This window comes from Balaenoptera ricei, chromosome 10, assembly GCF_028023285.1.
Source record: "Balaenoptera ricei isolate mBalRic1 chromosome 10, mBalRic1.hap2, whole genome shotgun sequence".
Taxonomy (NCBI): Eukaryota; Metazoa; Chordata; class Mammalia; order Artiodactyla; family Balaenopteridae; genus Balaenoptera; species Balaenoptera ricei.
In genome coordinates, this window is record NC_082648.1 from 6585837 (window position 1) to 6598726 (window position 12890).

The 12890-nt window shown below is 44.9% G+C and overlaps 1 protein-coding gene across 1 annotated transcript in view; it reads right to left on the reverse strand.

The window, feature by feature from the left end:
* The window catches only part of LPCAT3 (lysophosphatidylcholine acyltransferase 3), a 37998-nt gene extending 26691 nt beyond the window's left edge, over nt 1-11307 (reverse strand). The window contains exon 1 of the mRNA XM_059935250.1: nt 11056-11307. Within this exon, the coding sequence (XP_059791233.1) occupies nt 11056-11206 (151 nt within the window). The 5' untranslated portion in view covers nt 11207-11307. The remainder of the gene's footprint in view (nt 1-11055) is intronic.
* Between the last annotated feature and the right edge of the window lie 1583 nt (nt 11308-12890).

Below are 12890 nucleotides of genomic sequence, written 5' to 3' on the forward strand. Positions count from 1 at the left end.
GCCTGAGCTGTTTGACATTCCCACCAGCAATGCATGAGGATTCCAGTTTCTCCACATCTTTACCAACACTTGTTTATTCTTTTTTTTTTTTTTGATTATAGCCATCCTGGTGGGTGTGAAGTGGTATGTCATTATGACCTTGATCTGCATTTCCCTAATGACTAATGATGTTGCGCATCTTTCCATGTGCTCATCGGCCATTTGTATGTCTTCTTTAGACAAATGTCTATTCGTATACTTTGCCCATTTTTTAATTGTGTTATTTGTCTTTTTATTGTTGAGTTATAAGCATTCTTTATATATTCTGGATACTGGACCCTTATCAGATATATGACTTACAAATATTTTCTCATTCTCCTTTTTTAAAATTTTTTCTGTTTCTCATTCTTTTCACTTTCTTTATAGTATCCTTTGATGCACAAAAGTTTTGTTTGTTTGTTTGTTTTGGCCACACCACAAGGCATGTGGGATCTTAGTTCTCCAACCAGGGATCGAACCCATGCCCCTGCATTGGGAGCACAGTCTTAACCAGTGGACCGCCAGGGAAGTCCCAATGCACAAAATTTTTAATTCTGATGAAGTTCACTTTATCCCTGACCATCTATACTGGAAATAATCTTCTTTCTAAATCAGCACCTCAACATTACTTGAAGGTTTGGGAAGAATTTTCAAAAATATTGAAAAATTATATATTTTAGAATGTAATAAAAACACACATACCTTAAAAATATAAAACAAGAGGTTAAGACTTGAAGAAATTTGGAGCTTCTGGTGAGATGATGACCAGGTCCCCCTAATTACTCTGTTAGGCTCAGTATAAATAATACAAATGCATGCTATATAGGAGTTCATATGTTTTGCTTTTGTTCCCTACTCTTTCAGAAGAACTAAAGAAGTATTAAAGAGTGGAATCAAATTATCCTTTAGCTAAAGAATGAGGATTTCTAGCAGCCCTTATGGGTCAAATATTTTAAACCAGGGCCCTGTATGCTGTCCTCAAACTGTAATCAGTCTGTTCTACTTTTGTCTGAGTTATAAGCTATAGGAGCCTTAAAGGGCACCGTTCCAGTTGGCCTCTGCTTGCTGGCTTGCAAACAGAAGTTTTATATTTATGGACAGTAATCCAGAGTGGTGTCCATCTGAGTTTAGAATTGCTATCACAGCAGAAACTGGAAACCTCAAGAGCTATAAGCCATTTAGCACGTCTACATGGAAGCCACTTCTCATTAGAGCACATACAAATATACAGTGACCAGAACCTAGCCTCCTGGGCTCTCATATCCTCCTCAGATTTGCACACAACATATGCACACGAGTCCTCTATTTTTTGTTTATAGTGAATTCTTAATTGCCTGCAAAATTACTATCTCACCACTTATAATTTCATGTAGCAGGTATGACTATGTATACTTTTTTTTTTAAACATCTTTATTGGAGTATAATTGCTTTACAATGTTGTGTTAGTTTCTGCTGTATAACAAAGTGAATCAGCTATATGCATGCGTATATCCCCATATACCCTCCCTATCCCACCCCTCTAGGTGGTCACAAAGCACCAAGCTGATCTCCCTGTGCTATGCAGCTGCTTCCCACTAGCTATCTATTTTATATTTGGTAGTGTATATATGTCAGTGTTACTCTCTCACTTCGTCCCAGCTTACCCTTCCCCCTCCCCATGTCCTCAAGTCCATTCTCTACATCTGTGTCTTTATTTACGTCTGACTATGTATACTTTTCTTATCAAAATGCTGTAGCAACATGAGAGCTACTTGATACTGAAAAGTATCTTTAATTGACAAAGCTTTTTATTTTTAATTTAAACTTAGCCTATGGTTAGCGTCAGGCATTTAAACCATCTACTTGACTTCATATGAATCAAGAACAAAACCTGAGTCTGATCATTTCTGGCCTGACCTTCTACCCGCTTTCTGGCCAACTGTCCCTATAATTCGAACGCAATGACATTTCCATCAGAAGCCTCTATTACTAACAATTATAGTACACATGGTTCTCAGACAGAATCCTTCATTCAGGGTGTCCAGAGTTTCATGAATCTCACTTATCTTCAAAGCCACTGCTTGAATAGGGAGGAACTTAGATTTAAAAAGCAGTCCATTTTAAACCAAAAGGAAATTCTTATCCAGAAATTACTTATCCTTATTTTTAGTGTCTTACTCGCCCCCTGCTTCCCCTTCTTGTTTTGAAAATAGAGGTAAATAAAGATGCATACAACATCTTTTGGGCTACACAAATCTTAGGCTTTACGGTCTCTAGGAAGCTATGATTGCTTCATCAAGAGAACTCCAAGTGGGCCCTAAATCTCCTTACCCTTGACTTCAGCAACTGCTGGGAAAATGTCAACACACACCCCGAACTTAAAAACTCTCTGCTTGGGCTTCCCTGGTGGCGCAGTGGTTGAGAATCTGCCTGCCAATGCAGGGGACACGGGTTCGAGCCCTGGTCTGGGAAGATCCCACATGCCGCGGAGCGACTAGGCCCGTGAGCCACAACTACTGAGCCTGCGCGTCTGGAGCCCGTGCTCCGCAACAAGAGAGGCCGCGATAGTGAGAGGCCCGCGCACCGCGATGAAGAATGGCACTCGCTTGCCGCAACTGGAGAAAGCCCTCGCACAGAAACGAAGAGCCAACACAGCTAAAAATAAATAAATAAATAAATAAATTTATAAAAAAAAAAAAAACCTCTCTGCTTGAGGACAGTTCACTTAGAACATCTTTCCCTGGCAGCTGCAACGAGGGCACCTAATTTTTGTTAAAGCTCCAAGTCACAACAGACGGTGTGGGTAATGATGATAGTTCTGATAATAAAGATGATAATGATATAATAATGTCATTATTATAATGACATTAATCATATGATTCAAGAATGATAATAATATTTGGAGAATAACAAGAGATGTTAGCAAACGGGGAAAACTAAGCTATAAAGAACCTGAGAGCATTTTGTTTATTCCAAAGATCACAGGATACAATGACATTTCAAAAAGTTTAAGGTACTATCAGGACATCAAGTATTACAAAACAGATACTTGAAGCCACACACTAAACCCGTGATCCTCAAACATCAGGGGAACCGGTATAACCTGGAGGGCTTGTTAAACTGCAGATCACTGGGCCCCATCCTTGGTTTCTCATTTAGTCGGTTGGGGGTGGACCTGAGAATCTGCGTGTCTAACGAGTTTCTAGGAAAGCTGATGCTGCTGGTCTCCTCGAAAAGGAAGGAGACGAAGATCTACTGAGGGAAGGGAGAGAACGGTTACTTAAAACTACCCTGGGTCAGGCTTGCTCAGGAGTTTATACAGTTCATCTCATTTAGTCCTCAGAGCTTCCCAAGGAGCAATGCTTCTCACGCTTTGCCAGAGCAGAATGAGAGTGAACGCACACATGCGAAGGATCTGCTTAGGCAGTTCTCTAGAAATAAAAAAGCTCTTTGATGACTATATTATCTTTTAAAAATGCAGGTAAATTTTGTATTCTATCTCAAAATATTGCTGCTTGTTATGAATTAAACATAACTAAAAAATTATTTATCAGATACACTGCTTAACTCTTAACCTCAATTTCTTTAGTAAAATTGGCCTTTGGGAACGTGAGGGAAAAGGATGGCTGAAGTTTAGTAATTGGTCGATGGTGAAAGAGCTAGTACATATTTAATCTTTTTTTTTTTTTTGGCCGGGCCGTGCAGCATGAGGGATCCTAGTTCCCCGACCAGAGATCAAACCCGTGCCCCCTGCAGTACAGGCACGGAGTCTTAAGCACTGGACCGCCAGGGAAGTCCCAGTACATATTTAATCTTAATTAGTTTTAGAGACGTGCACCTAGGCCCGCAGGTCTCTGAAGATGATGCACATGCTGCCAGCTTACTCAGCCACCTGCACCTCCCACACACCTGAACACTCCATCAGGCTCTTCTCTGCTCCTCCTTTATGGAGTCTCTGTTGTTCTAGCCAAACTGGATTCCTTGCTGTGCCTCAGAATTTTCTCACTTTTCCTGCTCTCCACATACATGCTCGTTATTCTTTGCCACTGGAAAGTTCCCCTTTTTATTTCCACCTGACTAGAATCTTCCACACCTTTTAAGGTCCAGCTGAAATGCCATTTCCTTTTTGAAGACCAAATCCCATTTTTAAAAGGCTGCTGGACGGAACTCCTTCAGTGAGTTCCCATGGCTGCCCAGACAGATTTAATGTCAGTGGGCATGTAATTGCTTTTGTTAAATTACCCTCTGTGTATAACCTCATGGGCCCTCATTTACACATGCCTCTGCAAAGAAATGGTTCTGTTTGACATTAAAGTTATACTGGCATTCAAACATGAAGTTTTGTGCAATGTAAGATATTGGAGTGTAGATAAAAAGTAGTTGGAAAGAGAAAAGAGATATGGGGACATATGTATATGTATAACTGATTCACTTTGTTATAAAGCAGAAACTAACACACCATTGTAAAGCAATTATACTCCAATAAAGATGTTAAAAAAAAAAAAGAGAATGAGTAAAATTCTAATTAATTGCTTGAAAGTCATGAATGTGTCAAACTGGTTTGTTGGAGCATTTATTTTCAAAAAAAAAAAAAAAAAGTAGTTGAAAAATATATTTAAAAGAAATCCCCAACAGGAAGCTTTAGGTTATGATGAAATTTGTGGCTATGAATTAGAATAAAGTCTAAAATGTAGAATGTACCTAGCCTTTTAGGATCAGAAGAGGCTTTGAAAGTCATTTAGGACGACTCCCTTATTTCACAATCATAGAATTTTTGGAACCTGCTTTGTATTATGGTCCGAAGTCCCATTTGTTTAGTTAATGCAGTTCAATTTCCATCTTGCTTAGCTTTGGTTTTCTTCATATTGCTACCCGAAGAAAGCTTTTTGCCCTGAATGATGATTTAGTTCTGAAGGGCCAGACCTGACTTTGGTCCAAAGGGAGCTTAACTGCAGGACCTCCTTTGATTTTAAAGGTTGCTAACCGTAGTGGTGCTAATTCGGAACCTCCGAGGAATGAGTCCTTACCCCCAAGTGCCATTTTTGATGAGTCTACCAGCCAAGCCACAGCTGTGGCCAAGCTTGGGGAGGAAGCTCGCGCTGGGCGGGGTGGCCATCTGCTTCATCTGGCCGGCGCCAGCTATGGCCTCAGAGAGGTATCTCACATGCTGATTACATCTTCGTTCAATCACGTAGAATGAGAAGAGTGAAGGATACCGAGGGTCTTTGTCTTTCCCACCCCTGCATGCTCCTCCCAATCCCAAGGTGGTGAAGAGCAGGGATTTTAGAGGTGGGTAGAAACAGGTGTGACCTTAGGAAAGTTATTCAACCTTTGGAGGTCCCAGTTCCCTATCTACACAAAGGAGATGGTAAGAGTACTGTAAATATCTTAGGGGTAATTGGCAAGCTTAGGTGGGGTATTGTTGAGCACATATTATCATCTTTATAAATGTCAGCCACCGTCATTATCAGCAAAGGGCAGCAACGTCAACACACTCTAGATTCTCTTCTGTGTAAGCTTCAGTCGCTCCCTGACTCAATTATGATATCACTGTTGACTCCTAAAACTATATCTTTTTAAAATTAATTAATTAATTAATTAATTATGGCTGCATTGGGTCTTCGTTGCTGCACGGCCTTTCTCTAGTTGTGGCGAGCGGGGGCTACTCTTCGTTGCGGTGCGTGGGCTTCTCATTGGGGTGGCTTCTCTTGTTGCGGAGCACGGGCTCTAGGCGTGTGGGCTTCAGTAGTTGTGGCACGTGGGCTGCAGCAGTTGTGGCTCGCAGGCTCAGTAGTTGTGGCTCGAGGGCTCTAGAGCGCAGGCTCAGTAGTTGTGGCACACGGGCTTAGCTGCTCCACGGCATGTGGGATCTTCCCGGACCAGGGCTCGAACCCGTGTCCCCTGCATTGGTAGGCGGATTCTTAACCACTGCGCCATAGGGAAGTCCCTAAAACTATATCTTTAGTCCAAATTTTTTCCTGAACTGAAGACTAGGCTTCACAAGACAACCTGGAGGTGCCCTTGGAACCTAAAGCAAGTCCAAAACTAGATCATTCCCTGGCACTGAGCACCATCTCCTCTTGACCTCTCATTTGTGAAAGACACTGTCACTTTTCCAGCTACGCTGGCAGAAGGACTGAGTTTGTTTTTTTTTTCCAACTACTTCTTTATCCTCCATGTAATCAGTTGCCAAGTCATTCATTCACACATTCGCTTATTCAACAAGTATTTATTGGGCCTTTTCCATAAGCTAGGTACTGTATTAAACTCTGGGTACACAGTGACGAACAAAACTTACATGATATCTGCCCTCATCTGCAAATATATAATTACACATTGGCATATATACTTAGAAAGAAATTTCAGTCAGTAGGAGAAAGTACAGCAGGGGACTTAATTTAAAATGAGAGACAGGAAAGAACTCTCGGAGGAAGTGAAAATTTGAACTGAGGCCTGAAAGACGAAAAGGCTCTGTCAGGTGGGTAATGAGTGCAGCACGTTGCCGGCAGTGGGGTCAGCAAGTACAAAGGCTCAAGGTTGGAAAGGACCTGATGCGTTTTCTGAGGAACTGGGGGAAGGCCACGTGGCTACAAGGCTGTGAACTTGCTTGAGTCAAGGCTGGAGCAGGAGATTCCCAGGGCTGTACAGGAGCCCCTGCAGGGGTCTGAGTAGGAGAGGCGCAGGGTCGGACCACCCTGGCTGCTCTCAGAAAAGGGATTGGGTGGGCAGGAAGAAATCAGAGACCCATCGGGGGCCGCTCAGGCGGTTCCGGTGACAGACGGTCAGTGGCCGTGGTGATGGAGGAAAGTGGTGTATCTGATGCACAATTTGGAGGTGGTGTTGATAGGACTTGGTGATGGGGGTGAGGGGAGAGAGAGAGAAAGGGAGGCGGCAAGGCCGGTTCTTAGGCTTCTGGCTCGAGCAGCTGTGTAGATGAAAGTGGCCACGGGATCCACCTTCCAAAAGAGGCTCTACTGCTGTATCAGCTCCCAGTACAGTGCCAGCCACATCGCTCCCCTTTCAAGTATCTGGCGTGGCTCCTATCACCTGCTTAAGCGCACACTCCTTGCCTTGGCTTTCAAGGCTCCACGACCCACGTTTCCAGTCTTATTTCCCACCACTTCTCTACTTAGGTTCTGCTTCGGTCCAACTGGACCACTTCCTGTTCCTTGAATGTGTAACCACACGTCCCTGCCTCGGTGCCCCTGGCTCATCCTATTCCTCCGTCTCACCATCTCCGTCTGCTGAAACCTTATTCAACGACTTTCAAAGTTCATTAAAGGTCCAGTGTTTAAATCTCACAAAGCTCTGTAACTCTGTGATGGCACTTAGACTTCCGCCTGTTATTGTGGTACTTATGACAGTACTTATCTTGTGCCCATTCCCTGCCCCCAACAGACAGAATGTCATACCTTCGGGTGCCCGGCCCTATTACTCATTCTGCACCACCGCCCTTGCCCTCGCAAAGGTCCAGTACAGGGCTTCACCCACAGTAGGTACATTTTACTGAATTCGTTTGGGACAATTCATGTTATTAATTATGCTAAGGAACGAGGAGACCCAAGTTTTTGAGGCCGAGATGTTTTCCAGTAGCACCTGCCAGCACCAGAGCTCACAGCAGAGTTTATCTTCCACCAAAACTCCTGGCAAGTCATATGCAACACAGACATGCCTCCCACAACAGTCCCCTGCCTGTTCAAAATACTCCAGTGCAGCAGTGCTCGTAAGCTTACCCTTTCCTCGAAGTATGGAATATTAAAAATTACAGCCTCTACCTCAGGATTTTTCAAACTGCTTGTTGTAACCCATTAATGGGTCATGAAATCAATTTAGCAGGTCATCAACAATACTAAAAAATAAAACAGAAAATAGCCAAACACACTGCCTATACTCAGGATGGGTAATGTTTCCTGAAACTTTTGCTTCCAATGCAAGTAGTCACCTATGTGTGTAATGGGTCATGATGTAAAATGTATTTCTTATCATGGGTCTCAGTTAAAAAGGTTTAAAGGCTAATGCTGGCTGGCCCACCTCAAGATCAGCACACAGAACTCAAATAGGGAGAGTAAGATGTTAAGGAAAAAGTAATGAGACTATCTAATTAAAATAGTAATGAGGGGGTAATCATATGATTCAGTAATGATAATAATATTTGGAGAATAACAAGAGATGTTAGCAAATGGGGAAAACTAAGCCATAAAGAATCTGAGAGCATTTTGTTTATTCCAAAGATCATAGGATACAATGATGTTTCAAAAAGTTTAGGTATTGGGACTTCCCTGGTGGCACAGTGGTTAAGAATCCGCCTGCCAATGCAGGGGACATGGGTTCGAGCCCTGGTCTGGGAAGATCCCGCATGCTGCGGAGCAACTAAGCCCGTGCGCCACAACTACTGAGCCTGCGCTCCAGAGCCCGCGAGCCACACCTGAAACCGTGTGCTGCAACTACTGAAGCCTGAGCGCCTAGAGCCCGTGCTCCGCAGCAAGAGAAGCCACTGCAAGAAGCCTGAGCACCGCAACAAAGAGTAGCCCCCGCTCGCCGCAACTAGAGAAAGCCTGGGCGCAGCAATGAAGACCCAACGCAGCCAAAAATAAATAAATAAATAAAAATTAAAGTTCCCTTAAAAAAAGAAGAGTCGAGTACAATTTAAAAAAAAAAGTAATGAGACTATCCCTTTAAAATGTGAATGTCTGATATCAATATATAATACCTAACTCTTCCCTCACAGCACCTGCATTTAGGTGCTTTTAACCCAAATTAATCTCGTTAGTAGAAAGTGAAGAAAGTGAGTCAGAAATCATTTCGGACTACAGGCCTTCTTGGTACCTCAAGCAAGGATTTCCTCCAGTATCCCAGCTCCCTGAGAGAGCTGGTTCAGGAACTCCATTGCTGAAAGGCTACTGGTTTCTAGGTTACAATACACAGAAGTGATAACATCTTTGTAAGAGAAACTTATTTACAACCAGAATGCACCCTTTCTTCCACACACTTGTCAACAAGCTTATCAATTTATGTTTCTATGTATGTATTTAACATAAACCTAGAAAATACAGTCCTATACATCCACGTGCAAGACCTATGCCTGATCTGAGGTAACATGAACCCCAAGTTGATCTAAACGTGAGATATACTGTGAGGTACTGAAGGCAATAGCGCATGTGGGATAGGAAGGGGGGATGTGGGAAATGGTACAATGGACAAGGGGGCTCAGGAGTGTGGTAGATGTATTATGCCAAGTGTTTATTACTTCGATGCTTGGTGGTAATGAGAGGATGAGGTTAGAGGGGTGGGATACGGAGAAAACAATTTTCTAGACAGCTGTATGCACCATGATAGTATACAGTAGTCCACCAGGAGTGCACAGGCTGTATTTGGTTATGTCAGCACTAAAAGGACAGATTCCAAGTCCTAATTCCAGCCCCAGCTCCATTTTACAGGTTGCCCCTTATAATTTGTTGCTTCTTGTGTTACATTCTCAATTTATAGTTGAGACATCAACAGTGAGCTTCCTAAGGAATGAAATGTAAACACTCTTAATTGCCAATTAGAATCCCAACAAATAACTGGGCCAGAGACAAGGATGAAGAAGTAGGAAGTTCAAAGTTGGTGTGGTGCACAGAACCTTAGATTGAGGTACTGATAAATTTGGGTTAGATCTGGGTGACGTGACATGAAGCAAGTCACACAACCAAACGTTCCTTCCGCCTATAAAATTTTACAGTTCTACAAGGGAGGGAAAAGGTGACCTTCATCTGGAAGAAAGGAAGATTATCTTGGTTTGGTGTGTAATAGGCAAGTGACAATGACATTACCCAAGGTTGTTTAAATATGAATTAATGCCTCTCCCATTATCTAGATCGGGTTAGGTGATATATGTCAGTGTCTTTACTGACTACTGGATAACTTCCAAATTTCTTTCCCGGCATTTAAGGCTTTCTACATCTGCCCAACTTATCTCAAATTTCTTGTGGTTCAGACCCGCTCTTGCCCCCCAGTCTTGTGTGCTTAGTTCTTCCCCACCCCTACTCTCCTAGCTAATGTCCCATAACCTTCCTAAAACCTTCCAGCTACTCAAATATTTATGTATCAGCTCTTCACCTTTGAATTCCTACAAGACTTTACAGCAGTCCTATTAGATAGGCATTATCGTCCTCATTTCATAAATAAGAGAATTGAGGCTCAGAGAGGTTAAGTGGTTTGCCCAGGGACCCACAGTTTGTAAGCAGCAGCAGGGCTGGGTCTGGCTTGTTTGCCTTCCAAGTCCACACATTTTTTTTTTCTCTCATCGTGCCATGCTGCTTCCGTGTATTAAAAAACCACGGAGGACGGATGCAGTAAAAAAGCCTATAAACCAGTTATAATACAGTTTGTTGTGACATAAATGCAGATACAAAACATCCTTTGAACCACGTGTGCAATAAACGCTTGGGGTAGCATGGGTAGTTTTTAAGAGGTTGCCACTCTTGTTTCCCAAGCCCAGTATTAAAACGATATTCCAGGGTAAATGACAGGTGTATGGCTAAGGAAAAGAAAAAGCAATATGGTATAAGAAGAAAACATTAGAAGCGGGACAAAAAGATGAAGGTGTAATACAAGCTGGGAATGCACAAGAGACACTCAGAATATGCAAGCATGGAGTATGGGGCTGAGGGGGCCCATAGGACTAAAATATCTAAGTTAGGGGGCCTATACCTGCCAATAAGAAGCGCACGTGTGTGACGGTTGATATTAATAACAGCAGTACACATGGAAAGAGAGTAGAACTCCAGAGAGAGACAAATAAGGACGGGTCGCCGGGACACAGGGTAGAGCATGGCAGGATGAGAGGGTGGTGGCGCCTAATGAGGGGCCAGAAGGGTACAGCAGGGGCCGAACGGAAAGGTGAAGAGGTTCAGAGGGCACAGCGCCCACGACTCGGGACTAGACTCGTCTTCCTCTCCACAGCTGGTTGGTGTGTTCTAGGATTCACATCTGCACCCCACAAAGCCCTCCCAGCGGCTCCGGGAAGAGGGGGCGGTCACTTCCCCGTTCCTTGGGGACTCCGCGAGGGGTCCTTACCTAGGAAGATGGAGATGATGAGCCGCAGCGCCTGTTCTGACGCGCCCAGGGACGTCGCCAACTTGTTAAGGCTCAGGTTCTGGAAACCCCACCGCAGCACCGTCGCCAGCTCCGCCACCACTCCCACGTCCCCCTCGGCTGCGGACGCCATCTTAGCTCCGGGCGCCCCCCGGGGACCCCTCAGCTCCGCGCGCCCCGAATGTGGGCACAACGCTGGAGCTTCACCCCCAATTCCGGCCCGGAGCCCGCCCACGGCGTGCGCATTGGCTGCAGGACCGCCCAGCGGCTCCGGGATCAGCCGGTCATTGGTCGGCCCGGGAAGGGGGCGGGGCCTCACGCCGCAAGGTAGGCAGGGGGCGGGGCCGAATGTTTGTAAGGCAAAGGTGACTCGGGCCTAGAATGAACGCGGGGCAGGCCGGGGGCGGGGCTTGGAATCGGGAACTAGACCCGTGATTGGAAAAGTCAGAAGCCGGCGGCGCGGCGAAGGTACAACTCAGTTCTAACAGCTCGGGGGAGGAGTCGGGGCGGGCGAGAGTCCGGCCGGCTCGAGCGCTGCCTCCCCATTGGCTGAGAAGGAGCAGGCGAGAGTCAGGGCGGGGGGGCCGTCACCCGACCGCGAGGTTACTCTCGGTCGCCGGCGCGCCGGGGTTACTGGGGCATGTAACGGGAGGGCGGGAATTCCTGCCGCGGCCTCGCGAGCGCCCCCTAACGGCGCCTCGGCCGTTTTTGAACCGTTAGACATGCCGCCTTCCCTCCCCGAGGGTGGGGAGAGCCCGGCGCCCCCAGCGCTCTTTGCCTGCTCCTTTGATTTCATGTAACTTCCTGTATTAAAACTTTACCTTCCCCCAAGAGACGATGAAGTTAAGATATGCTGATTTAATCCTTATGATTTTCATTAAAAATCAAACTAGTTTGTTACTATTCAGGTAATACAGGTTCAAGATCAAAGTGCAAAGAGGATAGAGACTGAAGACAAAATAAAAGTCCTTTCTTCCTACCTTGCTTCCCATTCTTACTTCCACTGTTCAGATTAGACTAACGAAAATGTGCCAGGGCCTGTGCTGGGCTCTGAGCCCAAAGCTGTGGAGTGGGGATGGCGCACGGTCATATAAAGAGTGTAATTGCAAGAGAAAGGAACAAGGTTCCGTGACAATACTTAACAAAGGAACACTAAGAGTTTCCAGTAACCACTGGAATTCGTGGAGCATTCTTGTACAATTACAGCTAATACTTCTATAGCACTTCGCGCTTTATGCAGCTCTGATATCCATATTATTTCACTTAATTGATTATGAAACAGGATATTTATTATTACGATGTCCTCTTACAGACACAGAGGCTTGGAGAAATTAAGGAACTCGCTAAGTTCCTTCCCTGGTAAGTGGCAGAGACAGAATTGAAACCTTAAATTTCACCTCCCTCCTCTTTTTGGGGGGACAAAATTTAAAAAAAAAATCAGAGAAGTCAAGAATAATATAACATCCCCCAGATTAAGAAACAAACAGCAGGGCTTCCCTGGTGGCGCAGTGGTTGGGAGTCTGCCTGCCAATGCGGGGGGACACGGGTTCGAGCCCTGGTCTGGGAGGATCCCACATGCCACGGAGCAACTTAGGCCCGTGAGCCACAATTACTGAGCCTGCGCGTCTGGAGCCTGTGCTCCGCAGCAGGAGAGGCCGTGAGGGTGAGAGGCCCGCGCACCGCAATGAAGAGTGGCCCCCGCTTGCCGCAACTAGAGAAAGCCCTCGCACAGAAACGAAGACCCAACACAGCCAAAAATAAATTAAAAAAAAAGAAAAGAAAAGAAACAAACATCACATGTACAGCTGAAGAGCCTG